At 41.0% G+C, this 16748-nt stretch overlaps 1 protein-coding gene across 2 annotated transcripts in view; it reads left to right on the top strand.

The window, feature by feature from the left end:
* tmprss9 (transmembrane serine protease 9) overlaps window positions 1–12092 on the top strand; it is a 38484-nt gene extending 26392 nt beyond the window's left edge. The window contains exons 9-13 of one of the 2 annotated variants that reach the window (XM_060846210.1): window positions 2479–2595; window positions 4832–5003; window positions 7706–7971; window positions 9312–9448; window positions 11737–12092. In XM_060846210.1, the coding sequence (XP_060702193.1) occupies window positions 2479–2595; window positions 4832–5003; window positions 7706–7971; window positions 9312–9448; window positions 11737–11895 (851 nt within the window). In that variant the 3' untranslated portion in view covers window positions 11896–12092. The remainder of the gene's footprint in view (window positions 1–2478; window positions 2596–4831; window positions 5004–7705; window positions 7972–9311; window positions 9449–11736) is intronic. The other variant, XM_060846211.1, reaches the window with a different exon arrangement.
* Window positions 12093–16748: the final 4656 nt, after the last annotated feature.

The raw sequence follows: 16748 nt of genomic DNA, 5'->3' as shown, positions 1-16748 counted from the left end.
ATGGTCTTATGGTCTTACTGATCCAGTGCCTGTCATGCCTCACATTATTCCTCGTACTAATTTTCTGATTTCAAATGTGCAGCTTTCTTCTCCAAATTCCGTTGATAGTGTTACTGATTGCTATGCAGAGCAGGCTTGTGGGTCAAACTCAGTTGAAATAGTGCGCATGAACTGAAATCCTGATACTGGACACGGGTCACCTTCAACAAAAGTCATTCAAACAAACGGCAATAAAAGTTGGACTGGATTTTGCCTTTAAAACAGGTCCAACACATAAAACAGTACAGCAACAGGCCCTTCAGCTCACCAAGAAAATTTTAGTCTCAGTTGACAGCCAGCAACATTATGAGGATTGAGCTCATGTCCTTGGCATTATTAGCACCATGCTCTAACCGTTTGAGCTAACCCCCAGCCACAAACCAATTACTGGATCCATTGTCCTGCAATCTTGCAGGAAAGATTCCCAAGAATATTTCCAGGGATTGGGAACTTCAGTTATGAAGGTAGATTTCCTTTCTGTCCAAAAATATGCAGGTGAGCTGAATTGGCCATGCTAAATTGCCCATATAGTGTTCAGGGACGTGTAGGTTAGGTGCATTAGTCAGGGATATAGGGGAGGGGGAATGGGTCTGGGTGGGTTACTCTTCAGAATGTCGCTGTGGACTTGTTGGGCTGAAGGGCCTGTTTTCACACTGTGGGGATTCTATGAGATTAGAGAAGTTGGGACTGTTTTCCTGGGAGAAAAATGGGCTAGTGGGGATTTGGTAGAAATGTTCAAACTCGTGAGGGGTCTTGTCAGAATACAAAATGTGAAATTTCTCATTTCTGAAAGAGGTCTTATGTTCAAGATAATTGGCAAAAGAAGCGAAAAACAAACTTAGGAAAAAAAACTACAGTGATTGGTTAGGATTGGAATGTACTGCTGGAAAGGCAAGTTCAGTTGAGGCATTCAAAGCGGACGTAGATGATTATTTGAAAAGAAACAGGGTTCTGGGGAGAAGGCAGGAGAATGTTACTTAATGAAATGTGAAATAACTCACCAGAGACCAGTATTCCACCACCAAGTCACCTTTTCATTTAACAGTCTTTGACTTTAGTATTGCCTCATTCCAAGTCAGCTAACAGAATGGCTGACACTCCCTCTTTGTCTATCAGCCAGGGCTCCCTGATTGGACAATTAACAGTCCCATTTGGGGAACTCCTATTCTATGAGGTCGATCTGGCTGACCTCATTATGATCACTATATGAAATTTTCTTTTGAGGTGCTGGTGAAGTATCAGTGAATCGAATGTGGTGGCTCAGTGGTTAGCACTGTCACCTCACAGTGCCAGAGTCCTGGGTTTGATTCTGGCTTCGGTTGACTGTCTGTGTAGAGTTTGTACATTCTCCCCGTGTCTGCATGGGTTTCCTCCGGGTGCTCCGGTTTCCTCCCACATTTCAAAAAGATGTGCAGGTTGGGTGAATTGACCATGCTAAATTGCCCATAGGGTGACGTGCTTTAGTCAGGCGTAAATGTAGGGGAGTGGGTCTGGCTAGGTTACTCTTTGGAGGGTTGGTGTGGACATGTTGGGCCGAAGGGCCTGTTTCCATACTGTAATAATTTTATGATTCGGTAGCCTATTTGCAGTGTTTGGGGAACCCTGGTAGCTGTGTCAAATCAGCACTGAATAAATTTTAACATGCAAAGAAGCGTTCTGATCATGTTTAAAAGCTTTTCTGCAGAACAAGTAAAAAACTCGCAAGCACCTGAGTTGTGCAGTTATCATCAGGCCTTTTGAGTTCGACACTGAGTCATGAAGTTGCTCTGTATTCAGCTTTCTTGCATCACCTCCATGTAACAGAGATCCTGTTTGAGTGCAAGTGAAAATCCCTTGTCTCCATTCTCTCATTCCCCATTGATCCATCAGTGGAAACAATCTTCCACTGAATACTCTTCATGGTATCTCAGGTTTCGTCCACTCAGTTACTGACTGGTTGTCTCTCAGCACTGCTCCCATTCACCACATTGATAGCTCTGCAAAACCCAGTACTGGCCATCACGCCATCTCTTTCTCGACCAATCTCCAGTTTCTCTTCTCCAAACTTTCAGCCCCACCCTTGTCCTAGCCTCAATTTAAAGTGTGCACAATGCAGAAGGCTAAGATTAGGATCAACAGTGATAGCCACTCATGTGAGTGGAAGAATTAGGGTGGAGTGGATTGAGCTGGGGTGGGAGTGTTTTAAACTGAACCCCATCAAGAGTCAGTGCCTTCTGGAAAGGAGGAGAAAGGAGGAATTGGAAATCAGACAAAATCCATCAAAGAATAAAGAGACTGCTCTCATTCTCGCTCAACTGCCCCTCTTTTCTTGAAGTTTAAGTATGGAGGGAGAGTACCTGATTACGGACACAATGACTGGCAGTCAACAAAGGGAGTGATGAACATAGTGATTACATGTTGCATTAAACCTCAAACTAATAGTGTTCCCCCATCTTGTAGAAGTTCCCTGTACAGCCTCTACTTTCAAGTGTTCTACTGGCAGTTGCATCGATAAGCACAATGCAGAGTGTGATGGCGTCAAAGACTGTGTCACAGGATCTGATGAGGCAAACTGCAGTGAGTACAGTTACTTCCATCTCTGAGGAGAGGGAAAGTAATTATGATTTGGGGCCAGTGGTCTGTTTGTGATAACAAAGGCCCATCATTAAACCTGTCACACAATAGGTTTCCACGACTCTTGAGAAAGACTTATCAGGCTGCATTGACAACTGCTCACCCATGCACACTGTATTAACCACAACTGTGAAATTATTGGGAAACTCAGTCAATAACTCAATCATAAAATAAGACACCTGGATATTTATAATATGTTTGTTAGCATCAGAAGCAGGAAAGTTTAATGTTTTTAAAAACTCATCATTTTAATGTGTGGTTGAACGTTCGTACAGAAATTGTGCCCTCATGCCTGCTCATTTGATAAGATCATGGCTGGATCTGATTGTGGCCTCAAGACTACTTTCCCACTTGACCCAATAAACTTTGATTCCCTTTCTAGTCTAGAACCTATCTACCTCTGTCTTAAACATATTCAATGACCCTGCAAAATGCTTTCTGGGGAGGATAATTCCATATACTCATGACCCTCTGAAACGTTTCATCACCCTACTAGGTAACATCTTCAGTGGGCCTCAGGTGAAGCTGTGTACATGATTCCTGCTTTCTATTTATATGATTGGGTTTCTTTGGGTTGGTGATGTCATCTCCTGTGGTGATGTCATTTCCAGTTCTTTTTCTCAGGGCATGGTAGATGGGGTCTAACTCGTGTTAGTTGATAGAGTTCTGGTTGGAATGCCATGCTTCTCGGAATTCTCGTGCGTGTCTCTGTTTGGCTTATCTTAAGATGGATGTGTTGTATCCTAACCTTTTGTAATTCATTTAATAGGAATCTCAGGTCTCTCTGTACCTCTGAGAGCTACAATCTCACTCCACTTATAAAAAAAATGCTGTTTTCTTTCTGCTAATTCTGCCAATGTGGCCAAGTTCACACTTCCCATATTCTACTATCAATTTCCAAGTCTTTGCCCACTTACTTACCATCACAGTCCAAAGATGTGCGGGTCAGGTGAATTGGCCATGCTAAATTGCCCGTAGTGTTAGGTAAGGGGTAAATGTAGGGGTATGGGTGGGTTGCGCTTCGGCGGGTCGGTGTGGACTTGTTGGGCCGAAGGGCCTGTTTCCACACTGTAAGTAATCTAATCTATAGGCCTCCTCACAATGTACCTTTCTATTTATCTTTGTGAGATGAGCAACTACATTTCGTCCCCCCATCCAAGCCATCGTTGTAAATAAATGAAGCTACAGCACTGATCCTTGTAGCACTCCATTCATGACAACTTTCCCTTAACCCATTTATGCCTATTCTCTGTTTCCTGTTAGCTACTCAATCTTCTCTTCATGCTAATATCTCCTCCACCATGAACTTTTACTTTGTGCAGTGATCCTTGATATGGCACCTTGTCAAAAGCTTTTTGGAAATGTAATTACAAATGCCTCAAAGAATTCTAATAAATTAGCCAACATAATCTCTCTTTCACATAACCAGATTGATTCCACCTGATTGCATTGAGATTTTCTAAATAGTCTACTATAAACTCTTCATTGAGTCAAACATTTTCCTTATGGCATATTAAACTAACAAGTCTGAAGTGTCCTGCTTTCTGTCTTCATCTTCTTATGAATAGAGGGGCTACCTTTGCTTGTGATGTAATGATTGCCATGCTCTACTTTACCACACCTGCTCCCATTTTACATAATATACTGTAATTTCCTGTCAGACATGGCCGTCACTCAGTCTTTTACATAGTATAATGTTTAAAGCCTGAACCCAATTGGAACATGAAAGCCACCATGAAAAAATGTACATTTTGAACATAACCAACAATAGAGTGACAATTAAGTTTCACAAGGTGAATGTCATTGCCATTAACACGACATCAACAGCAGAATGAACACTGATAGTACCAATGTACAGCTATACAGATTATCGACACACTACTATGTACATCTCAAAATAAATTAACATTCTCAAGTACACCACTGTGCCCATCAGCAGGCATACAACCAAGCATAATGCCCACGCATATCATTGGGTATATCACCTGACATGCCACAGCACTGATCATGATATGTATTAGCAACAGAGATTCTCTCATGCAATTGCCTAAAGGTTTAACAAACTGGTAAAATCAGTGGACCTTGTTTTGATATTTGATTCAACCTGACTGGTACTAAATGTTTCAGTTGAGGTTTATAGTTCATTGATCTCTGTAACTGAGCCCAGTTTTGTTTATAGATTGTGGAACTGCACCCCTGATGGTCGGAAGTAGGATTGTGGGAGGAGTGAACAGTGCCGCTGGAGAATTTCCTTGGCAGATCAGTTTGCAGATACTGCACAACGGACATGTGTGTGGTGGAACCCTAATATCACCCAACTGGGTGGTCACTGCTGCTCATTGCTTTTTATTGTACGTGAACAGCTTTCAGCCAGTAACAGGGGACTGTGTGTACTAATTGATTCAGACAGGATGATATCACTTTTTTAAGTGACTTGAATGCATGCAAACACATGATAATGGTCAACACATCCATAGCAGTGAGCACATTCATCCATAGCATGAGCAAATCCAATGATAGCCATGTGCACACACTCAGCAATCCACACACTCTCTGTAAACATTGTGTTCTGCATGCACACAGATCTGTGTGCATTGGCACTCATTATAGTGTATACTCACAGCCACCTAGTGAAACATACACATTCAGAAGAACAGAATATGCACAGCTTCTCATTGTAATAGGCAAACATATACATACAGACTCGTCTATGATTACAGTATTGTTGAGTTGCTGTCTAACTCCATTATATTGGTATTTGCTTTACATGGTTTGTTTAAATTGTTAAAAAGTGTCACATTTCATAGATTGAATACCAAGCAGCATTGTTAACACAACAAAGATGCAGACTGATAATAGATACGTTGAGTGAGTGGGCAAAAATCTAGCAGTTACAACATAATGTGGGAAAATGTGAGGTTTGGTCGGAACAATAAAAAAAAGCAGAGTGTTACCTAAACTGTGCATAGCTGCAGAATTATGAGGTACAGAAGGATCTAGGTTTTGTCTGGTCACCAAACATTTGGTGTTTAGGTACAGCAAGTGATTAATAAGGCTAATGGAATGATAAACCTTAATACAAGGGGAATTAAAAATAAAGGGATGATATGCTTCAGTTATACAGGGCATAGGTGAAACCACATCTTGAACAGTATGTAGTTTTGACTTATTTAAATATGTAAGGATGTAAATGCATTGGAAGCAGTCATAGGTTTATGAGGTTGATACTTAGAAAGATCACTTTGAATTTGAAGAAAGATGGACAGGCAGGGCTTGCTTACACTAGAGTTTAGAAGATCAAGGAGTGATTTGATTGAAGTTTATAAGATCCAGAGTGCTTCTGACAAAGTGACTGTGGAAAGGACGATCAGTGAGTGAGAACATTGTTTGATGCTCAGCCCTTTGATTATAGGAGTTGGGAAGTCATGTTAAGGTTGTACAGGACATTGGTGATACTTCTTCTGGAGTACTCTGTCAAGTTCTGGTCACCTCGTTATAGGAAGAATATTATAAAGCTAGAAAGGGTTCAAAATTGATTTACCACGATGTTGCCAGGTCAGGAAGCTTGGGTTATAAAGAAAGGCTGGGACTTTTTCACTGAAGCATGGGAGGTTGAGAGGTGACCTTATAAAAGTTTATAAAATAATGAGAGATGTAGATAGGGTTAATGGTAGTTGTCTTTTCCTGAGTATGGGAGATTTCAAAATATTTTTAAGGTGAGAGAAGAGATTTAAAAAAGATGTGAGGGAATTTTTTTTATACAGCAATTAGTTTGTATAAGGAATGAACCTCCTCAGGGAATGATGGATGTGGGCACAATTACTTTAAAAGACACTTGGATAAGTACTTGAATAAGAAAGGTTTGGAGAAATATGGGCCAGGAGCAGGCAGGTGGGACTAGTTTAGTTTGGGATTATGTTCGGCATAGACCAGTTGAACTGAAGGGTCTGTTTCCATGCTCTATGACTCTATGACTAGGAGACACAGTCACAGAATTAGGGGTTGCTCTTTTAGGAAAAAGATTAGGAATTTAGTTTTCTCCCAGTTTTATGACTGAAACTGCCTTAGAAAGCAATGGTGGTGGAGTCGTTGAATTTTGTTAAAGTTGAAGCAAATAGATTCTTTTTAGGTCAGGACATTACAAGTTATTGTGTATTGATGGGAATCTGAAATTGGGAACACAAACAGATCAGCAGGAGTAAGCAATTCAGCCCTTTGAGCTTGCTTCATCATTGAAGAATATCATGACTCATCCTGGTTTTGATCTCAGAACCACTTTTCTGTCTGCCACCTATTGACCTTAATACATTGTCCATCAAAATATTAACTAGCTGAGCCTGAAATAAATTCAATAACTCAGCTTCCACTGTTTTCTGGGAAGGATAATTCCATTGACTAATGATTCTGAGAGAACAAAAATTCTACTAATCTCTGTCTTAAATGGGAGATATCTTATTTTTAAACCTGTGTCTCCTAATTCTGGTCTCTCCTATAAAGGGAAACATTCTCTCAGCATCCATTCTGTCAAGTCCCCTCAGGACATTATAGGCACGGTGGCTGAGTGGTTAGCACCCTTGCCTTACAGTGTCAGGAATTTGGGTTTGATTCTAGCTTCGGGTGACTGTCTGTCTGTGTGGGTTTTCTCTGGGTGCTCTGGTTTCCTCCCACAATCCAAAGATGTGCAGGTTAGGTGAATTGGCCTTGCTAAATTGCCTATAGTATTCAGGGATGTGTAGGTTAGGTGTATTAGTCAGGGATAAATGTAGAGTATTGGGTAGAGGAATGAGTCTGGGTGGGATACTCTTTGGAGATTCCGTACGGACTTGTTGGGCCAATGGCTTGTTTCCACACTGTAGAGATTTTATATTTCAATAAGATCATCTCTCAATCTTCTAAACTCTGAAAGGTAAAGATCCCAACCTATTAAGAGAGGTATAGAGAGGAACCAAAGATACAATGGAAGTATGAAATATTTAAAATAATTAGGTTTTCTATAAGGTGTGAATGTTTACTTAACCATAAACAGACGTTTGATTTAACTTTCCTTTCAAAGTCAGAAGAATGTGCATCGTTGGTTCGGTTACCTAGGAACACTCTATCGCATGGGATTTCGAGGCACTAAAGTGACCTTTAAACGCCTCATCACCCACCCCTCCTTCAATACTTACAGTCTGGATTATGATATTGCCCTACTGGAACTGTCTCAGCCTGTGGCCTTTACTGAAGTCATTCAGCCTGCCTGTGTACCAACACCTGCCCACAGATTCTCAGAGGGAATGAAATGTTATGTAACAGGCTGGGGCACCACAGCAGTAGGGGGTAAGTGGCAAAGCAAAATTACATCAAACTGTTTGCCTGAGCTTTATATTACATTGTATGCAATTATTGCTCGCAAATGGCTCATAAATTCACAGTTTAAAACAGAGAAACAGTGTCATTCAATTCTGAGACAAACAGAGAGGTGAGCGAGGAAAACAGAGGCACCAGAAGCAAGAGTAGTGAGGCTTGGAAGGGAGCAAAACACAGATCATGAAACAGAACAAAAAAAACAAGTTAATTTAAGAGAGGAATTTTGTTTTAAAACTTGTACATGAATAGAGAGAAAGTGAAAGTAGAAGAAATATGCAGAAGAATAGTAGGAATGAGAGTTAGGGATCAAGAGGAAAAGGGTAGATATGAGAGGGAAGCAGAGAGCAAGAGAAAGGAATAAGCCCGAGAGAGAGAGAGAGAGAGAGAGAGAGAGAAAGGAAGATTATTGTAGCAGGCTATGAGCAAAGGGAAAATACATCAGCAGAAGTAATTGCTAAAGCACACATGCAGAATGGTGAACTCCGTGGGAGGAGGGATCAACAATGGGAGAAGGGAGCAGAGAGTGGGAAGAGGAGGAAGACAGTTTGACGATTCTGTAGCCTGGAGGAAGAGAAAGTTGATAGTGACAGAAAATTCAGATGATTGAGTGCAAGCCAAACACTACAGGATGTTGTAAATCAACAGATATTTATATTTATACAGCACTCTTAAGGAATGAAATGTTCCAAAGTGCTTCTTGGTAAAAGTATAAAACAAATTATGACATGGAACCACACAAAGAGATATTAAGGCTGATAACCAAAAGCTTAGTTATAGGATAGGTTTTAAGGAGAATATTAAAGGATGTAAACAAAGTAAAGAGGTGTAGGAAGGGTGTTCAAGAACTGGAAGCCATGGAAGAACTGGGAACTTGGAATAATTAAAGGTGGAGATACATCAGAGGCCAGAGTTTGATTAGTGCTGATTATTCGGAGATTATGGGACTGGAGGAGGTTAAAGAGATAGGGAGGGATGAGGCCATGGAGAGATTTGAACACGTGGACAAGAAGTTTAATATCAAGATGTTTCTTGACAAAAGCCAATATGGTCAGTGACCAAAGGGTGAGAGTGAGACGGGAATAAGTAAATTCCAAAATGTATACTGCTTGCTGTTACAAGTGAAACATCTAGTGAAATGTTCATAAATGGGTACTTCCATTAAATGTTATGATGGGTTGTAATAAATGTGGCATTGCCCTTCTTACTGTAAAAATGCTGTAGTGTGAAGTTCTGCAAAAAGACCCTTAATCACTTAATTTATGGTCCAGAAATTTTTTGTTACAAATCACTGCATTCTCTGCTCCATACAGGCTTATTGTCTTATTTAATGCAGAAAGCTGAAGTAAATCTGTTCAGCGACAATTTATGTCTGGAACTGTATGGCAGACAGATCACTCCCAGAATGTTATGTGCTGGGAGACTGAATGGAGGAGTGGATACCTGCCAGGTAAGCTGTCAAGGATCTAACAATTTGAGAAATGTAGCAGCTTAGGGTAATGATGGAATTCACAGAGTTGGCAAAGATAACAAATGACCTGGACTGTACAGGTTGTTCCACATGCTTCACTAATTTTTGGTGCTGAATCTGATGTATTTTTTTATATTGTAGACTTTTGAACAGTGTAAATTTGTAGTCTGCAGATAATGCAGAAGGGCATTGGATGTCCATCCCTCTAGCTGTATGAGGAATGTAAGGGAGATCAGTGACTGAGTGTACAACAAGAACAAAAATAAATAACATTATCAATCCTGGACACGCTTTACCTTTTTTTCATGGGTTAACAGTGAAGCATTGATTTTAACTAATTGTTGGATACTGTATCAATGGAGCATAATATCATGCGTAGAGAAAGGAACCATGTTCATCCTGGGAACATTAGATTAATATTGAGACTCAAATAATATTTGGTAATCCAGAGATTTAAATTAAAAGTGAGGACATTAGTCATAAGAAGGAACGGAAAGAAAGAATTAATTTATATTAATGTACTCCAGATTTCTTAACAGCAAATCACAGCCGTTGCTGAAAGGTCATTATCTGTTCCTTCAGGCTGTGTGTAGAAAGTAAAGAAAGGACAGTTAATAAATATTATATGTTGTTGTAAACAATGTTTGTGCACTGAGTTTAGGTCAGAGTGGTGCTGGAAAAGTACAGCAGGTCAGGCAGCATCTGAGGAGCAGGAAAATCAACATTATGGGCAAAAGCCCTTAATCAAGAATGGAGGCAGGGAGCCTTCACCCTGGAGGCTCCCTGCCTCTATTCCTGATGAAGGGCTTTTGCCTGTATCATCGATTTTCCTGCTCCTCAGATGCTGCCCTACCTGCTGTGCTTTTCCAGCACCACTCTGATCTAAACTCTGGTTTCCAGCATCTGCAGTCCTCACTTTTGTCTTGTGTTTGTGTACTGTCAGTGATATGCACATGATGAATCACATTTGCACAACAATGATGTGTTTTAATTATACAAACACAAAATGCCAGCCTGTGCATTATTGCCCTTGGTCACCTTTTGCCATAGGCCAATAGCATCACACAAAGAAAAGGGTCATGAATTATTTTGAAGTATCATTATTGTTGTTGCTGCATCTGCCTACATAATTTTTGCCCAGTCAAGATCCCTCAATTGACAAATGAATATTTAAACAGATGATCTGTTTTAATTATTGGCAAAGTGATAATAGCTAACCTGGAAAAACAGAACTGTCTGTACCTCTTTCAATAAAGCCATGGGAATTTTATTTTTATTACATCCTGAACAGAACATCAGTTTCACATCTGAAAAGTCAGAGAAACATTTATACCTAGCACTGCTGCCTCACAACACCAGTGTCCCAGGTCGATTTCAGCCTCGGGCGATTGTCTGTGTGGAGTTTGCACATTCTCCCTGTGTCTGTGTGGGTTTCCTCCGGGTGTCCTGGTTTCCTCACACAGTCACAAAGATGTGCAGGGGTCAGGTGAATTGGCCATGCTAAATTGCCCATAGTGTTAGGTGCATTAGTCAGAGGGAAATGGGTCTGGGTGGGTTACTCTTCAGAGGGTCGGTGGGGACTAGTTGGGCCAAAAGGCCTGTTTCCACACTGTAGGGAATCTAACCTAAATCTAAATCAGAGAATTACAATGAAACAAATGAGACTAGGACTGTTTCTAGAGAGAGAGGAAAAGCAAGAGATGGTAGGATGTAAATGTTTTGAGGTTTATGGTGAAAAGATGGAAAGGTTAGGATGAGGAATTTGGTGAATGGACGTGTCAATGGAACTGCGGGATTAAGTGAGAATGTTGGTATGTGGGCTATTAGATATGATGTTGTTTATTCATGACTGTCAACAGAATTAGTGCTAACTTATCGGACTTCAGGCCTTATTTGAGCCCCTTTAAGTCAAACATAGAACTTTGATATTGTGTATCTTCATAGTCACAATCAGGTGACTCAGATAAATGGCTAAATGGTTAGTTTAACATGATTAAAGTTGTGTATTTTAACAGCAACATACAGGACTGGTTCAATTTTAACAGTATTGTATTCAGTGAATGATGCAAAGACAATATTCCATTGGCAGTTACTCTCCAAATCAATATCCAGTGCCCCTTAATGACTTGGTCACTTGTTAAAAAGCATCAAGATGTTGAAGCAGCTCCTGACTGTAGGTGTTAAAATGAGGTAAAAACCCAGCATGTGAGCAGTGATTGACATTTTCTCCTACATTTTGTGTAGTAATAATGGCTTTGTCTTTACAGGGTGATTCAGGTGGCTCATTGGTTTGCAAAGAATCCTCAGGGAAGTGGTTCCTTGTTGGAATTACAAGCTGGGGTATCGGCTGTGCAAAAGCGAATGCACCTGGAGTCTACAGCAGAGTTACAACTCTTCAGAGTTTTATTGTACAACATGTTTTCTGAAAAATGAAAGGATCAACATCATTCTTGATTTAATCAAATACTGTAATACATGCATTGGGACTCAATCACAATGGGTGGGCCTCACTGGGACCATTAATTCTTTCCATAGTCTGTGAGAAGATTTGTAGCGCGGGTGCTCGTTGTTGTGGTTCTGTTTGCCGAGCTGGGAATTTGTGTTGCAGACGTTTCATCCCCTGTCTAGGTGACATCCTCAGTGCTTGGGAGCCTCCTGTGAAGCACTTCTGTGAAGTTTCCTCCGACATTTATCGTGGTTTGAATCTGCCACTTCCGGTTGTCAGTTCCAGCTGTCCGCTGCAGTGGCCGGTATATTGGGTCCAGGTCGATGTGCTTGTTGATTGAATCTGTGGATGAGTGCCATGCTTCTAGGAATTCCCTGACTGTTCTCTGGCTTGTCCTATAATAGTAGTGTTGTCCCAGTCGAACTCATGTTGCTTGTCATCTGCGTGTGTGGCTACTAAGGATAGCTGATCGTGTCGTTTCGTGGCTAGTTGGTGTTCATGGATACGGATCGTTAGCTGTCTTCCTGTAGTGTTTTGTGTAGTCCTTGCATGGGATTTTGTACACTACATTGGTTTTGCTCATGCTGGGTATTGGGTCCTTCATTCTGGTGAGTTGTTGTCTGAGAGTGGCTGTTGGTTTGTGTGCTGTTATGAGTCCTAGTGGTTGCAGCAGTCTGGCTATCGGAGGAAACATCACAGAAGTGCTTCACAGGAGGCTCCCAAGCACTGAGGATGTCACCTAGACAGGGGACGAAACGTCTGCAATATTCCCAGCTCGGCGAACAGAACCACAACAATTCTCTCCATTTCAAACACCCTATGATGTGCTCTCAACCTTCAACAGAATTTCTACAATTGCTTTATTTGTGCAGTAATATATATTTTAATCAATTACAAATATGATTGATTGAGATTTTTCAAAAACATCCTTACTTCGTGGTTCTTCATTCTGACAAACCAATAAGATATCATGCTTTATGTTATCGTAATCTCAGTCCTACCTGATGTCAATATCTCACCTAAAATATCTGCAAGACATTGAAGCTAAGCAGGGCCCAGTTTGTTGAAGGGATAACATTAGGGAACTTGAATTTAAGCTATTCTTTGCAGAGTACCAAAATTGCTTTGCCAAATTATGGAATTCAATAACATCAGAGTGGGATTATATAAAATCTGCTTAAATCAGCTCTTAAATACTGAAAAATGGATTTTATTTTTGCTGATTTTATTGAATGGACTTTTAATATGTTCATACAAGTTGTTAACCCATCAGAAACAGAAATGTGTGCATAATTTGCACTTGTATAACATCGAGGGCAGTAACTGCAGGCTTGTTCGAATTTCATTATTGCAAGGTACAATTGTACTGAGGGTTTTGTCATATAGAGTGTACACTATTGTTCAAGTGAGGGTACACATTGACAAATGGTAATTTACTGGTATATTAGATTAATCACTTTGATTTAATTATTCCTCTGAACTGAAACAATTATTTTTCTGTAAGTTTCTAAATCATTAACACAAGCTAGGTGTTTATATTTTCCACAATATTTAACATTGTAATGTATTAGTGCATTTTTTTTCAGCATTGTTTCTGTGCACGAAAGTATTGCTAACGGATCAGGAAACTACTACTTCAGAGATGGTAACAATGCTGGTTCTTACAAATTATAGGGTTTGATCAGATAATGATTATGTTTGACTCCCTTCTTGAAAGCAGTAATATGTCCGTAGTGTTTTCCTTCTTCCATGGTATGTAGGTGTTATTGCCAGGGCCAGTGTTTGTTGCCTATCCCTAAATGACCTGGAGAAGGTGGTGGTGAGCCACTTTCTTCAACCACCACGGTCCCTTTCGGATGAATGTGTACCAACAGTGCTGTTAGAAAGGGAGATCCAAGATTTTAATCCTGCAACAGCAAAGGGTTGTCATGTCCCTGAATTCCCCAAAATCCAGGTTAAAGTTCCAATTCTGGATGATGTGTGGCTTGGAGGGGGACTTGCAGGTGCTGGTGTTCCATGCATTTGTTACCCTCGATCTTTTAGGTGATAGAAATCCCAGGTTTGGAGGATGATGTCGAGCAAACTTTGGTGAGTTGCCACAGTCCGTCGTGATACGTACTTCTGTCTCTGTGCATTGGTGGTTGAAGGAGTGAAGTTAGAAGATGAGATGCTGATCAAAGTGGGATTTTTTGTCACGGATATTTTATCAGAAACTTAAACAGTAGCAAACAGGCCCTTCGGCCCAACAAGTCCACACCGACCCGCCACCCACCCATACCCCTACATTTACTCCTTACCTAACACTACGGGCAATTTAGAATGGCCAAGTCACCTGACCCACACATTTTTGTGACTGTGGGAGGAAACCGGAGCACCCGGAGGAAACCCACGCAGACACAGGGAGAATATGCAAACTCCACACAGTCAGTTCCCTGAGTCGGGAATTGAACCCAGGTCTCAGGCGCTGTGAGGCAGCAGTGCTAACCACTGTGCCACCATGGGCGGCACGGTGGCACAGTGGTTAGCACTGCTGCCTCACAGCGCCTGAGACCTGGGTTCAATTCCTGACTCAGGCGACTGACTGTGTGGAGTTTGCACGTTCTCCCCGTGTCTGCTTGGGTTTCCTACGGGTGCTCCGGTTTCCTCCCACAGTCACAAAGATGTGCAGGTCAGGTGACTTGGCCATTCTAAATTGCCCGTAGTGTTAGGTTAGGGGTATGGGTGGGTGGCGGGTCGGTGTGGACTTGTTGGGCCGAAGGGCCTGTTTCCACACTGTAAGTAATCTAATCTAATCTAATCTAGCCAAAAAAAACACAGTTGTGTTTATTGAAAAAAAAACAACAGGCAAGATATTCCTGGTCAGCGGGTGATTGTAATAAAGTTGGAACCATCATGATCACTATCAATGGGGGTCCCTTTCGTGGTGCATTAATAACTTCCCTACCCCTGGACCAAGAGGCCTGAGTTCAAGTTCCATCTGCTCCAGAGATGTATAACATCTCTGAACAGGTTAATTAAAAAAAATACTATCACTATTCATAAAGCTCCAGAATGTAACATGTATATAATGCTGCACTTTGATACAGCAACACAGACTCCCACAGAATTGGTAATGATGGGATATAGAAGAAAAGTGGGGAGCAGCACCTGCAAAAGCACTAGCATGATACGACGAATATCAAAATCCGTATAGTGTGGAAGCAGGCCGTTTGGCCCATTGAGTCCACATCGACCCTCCAAACACCATCCAGATGCACCATGTCCCAGTAATCCTGTATTTCTCATGGCTAACCCACCTAGCCTGCACATCCCTGAACACTATTAGCAATTTCACCTAACCTGCACAGCTTTGGACTGTGGGAGGAAACCCAAGCAGATAGGGAGTGAGTGTATAAGTCCATACAGACTGTCACCCAAGGTTGGAATCAAACCTAGGTCCCTGGCGTTTTGAGAGAACAGTGCTAACCACTGAGCCACCATGCCACTCCGAAAAACAAGGAATAATTTGATGTATCTGTTTGCAGAATGAAACGCTTGTGTACTATCAGAACAAGTCAAGACTGATCTCATTCATTTTATCTTGTGTTTTCTTGTTGAAAATCAGTTTAAAAACACAACACTGCAGTGGCCAGAAATCAAATCCAGGTCAACTGCTTAGAAGGCAGCTATGGTCACCACAATGGCACCATTCCTATGCCATAGAGATTCTGGCAGAGCAAAGTGTCTTAACGGAGTAAGCACATTTAACTACATGTGCAGATCACTGTGTATGTAGAAAATAATAAAGGGAGATTTACCAACACAAGAATGGGAATTCATTTATCTAATATATGCAGGATCAAGTAATAATTTAGTGCATCATTAACAGAACATGTGAACCTTAATGCAGGTACAAGTAACAAATTAGGAGTAAAGATTAGCTAATAAAACATTTCAGTAATTCTTACACATTTCAGTCTGGCGTAGATATTTCTCAGTATATTCTGCCAAGCAGTTTACAGAAACTACCACCCATCATGTAGTTGTACAATTATCCAGAGGTGTGCCCCTTTTGACCTTTACAGGATGTTGTGCTTTCTGCTAATGCCACCACACTCCCATCTTCAGCTTGTTGAAAAAGTTAAATATTCAGTGCAGAAAGCGTTAGACTGCAGCATTTCACCATATATGGATGTACAAGATAACAATTAAAGAAAACTCATCTACTTAAGTCAATCTTACTCCTTTCCTCACAAACATGAACTTTAATAACCGAGTACTACATCCAGTTTGACTTACTTATTGCACCCAATTCAAGTTAAGGATAACTCAAGTCATTTAAACTTTTAAAATACGTTAGTGAGACTTGGAACAAGGACAGAGTCCAAGTTACACAAAAAAATTAGAAAAAACTGGAGGAAGTTAGCTGTGCTAGGCACAACATAGTGGGCCAAAGGGCCTTTTCTATGTTCAAAGGGCCTGTGCTGTACTTTTCTATGTTTATCTGTGGAAAGAAAACCAGAATTACATTTCCAGTTTTCTTCAAAACTTAGGAAATACAGAAACATGAGAGCAGAATAACCTAGCTAGACAAATGACACCAGGATAACACCACCAGTGAAACCCAACAAGGATAACAAGACCAGGGTAGCCCTAATGAATATCCTGATGAAGGGCTTATGCCCTACAGATCGACTCTCCTGCTCCTTGGATGCTGCCTGACAAGCTGTGTCGTGCTTTTCTTGCGCCACACTTTTTGACTCTGGTCACCAGCATCTACAGTCCTCACTTTCTCCCTCTCCCCTAACAAAACGCAGGCAGTGGAATGAGAGTATTATATAGGTGACTGTTGAA

This window comes from Hemiscyllium ocellatum, chromosome 28 (assembly GCF_020745735.1).
Source record: "Hemiscyllium ocellatum isolate sHemOce1 chromosome 28, sHemOce1.pat.X.cur, whole genome shotgun sequence".
Classification (NCBI taxonomy): Eukaryota; Metazoa; Chordata; class Chondrichthyes; order Orectolobiformes; family Hemiscylliidae; genus Hemiscyllium; species Hemiscyllium ocellatum.
The sequence above is the reverse complement of the archived record's forward strand: the minus strand, read 5'-3'. Positions and strand labels throughout refer to the sequence as shown.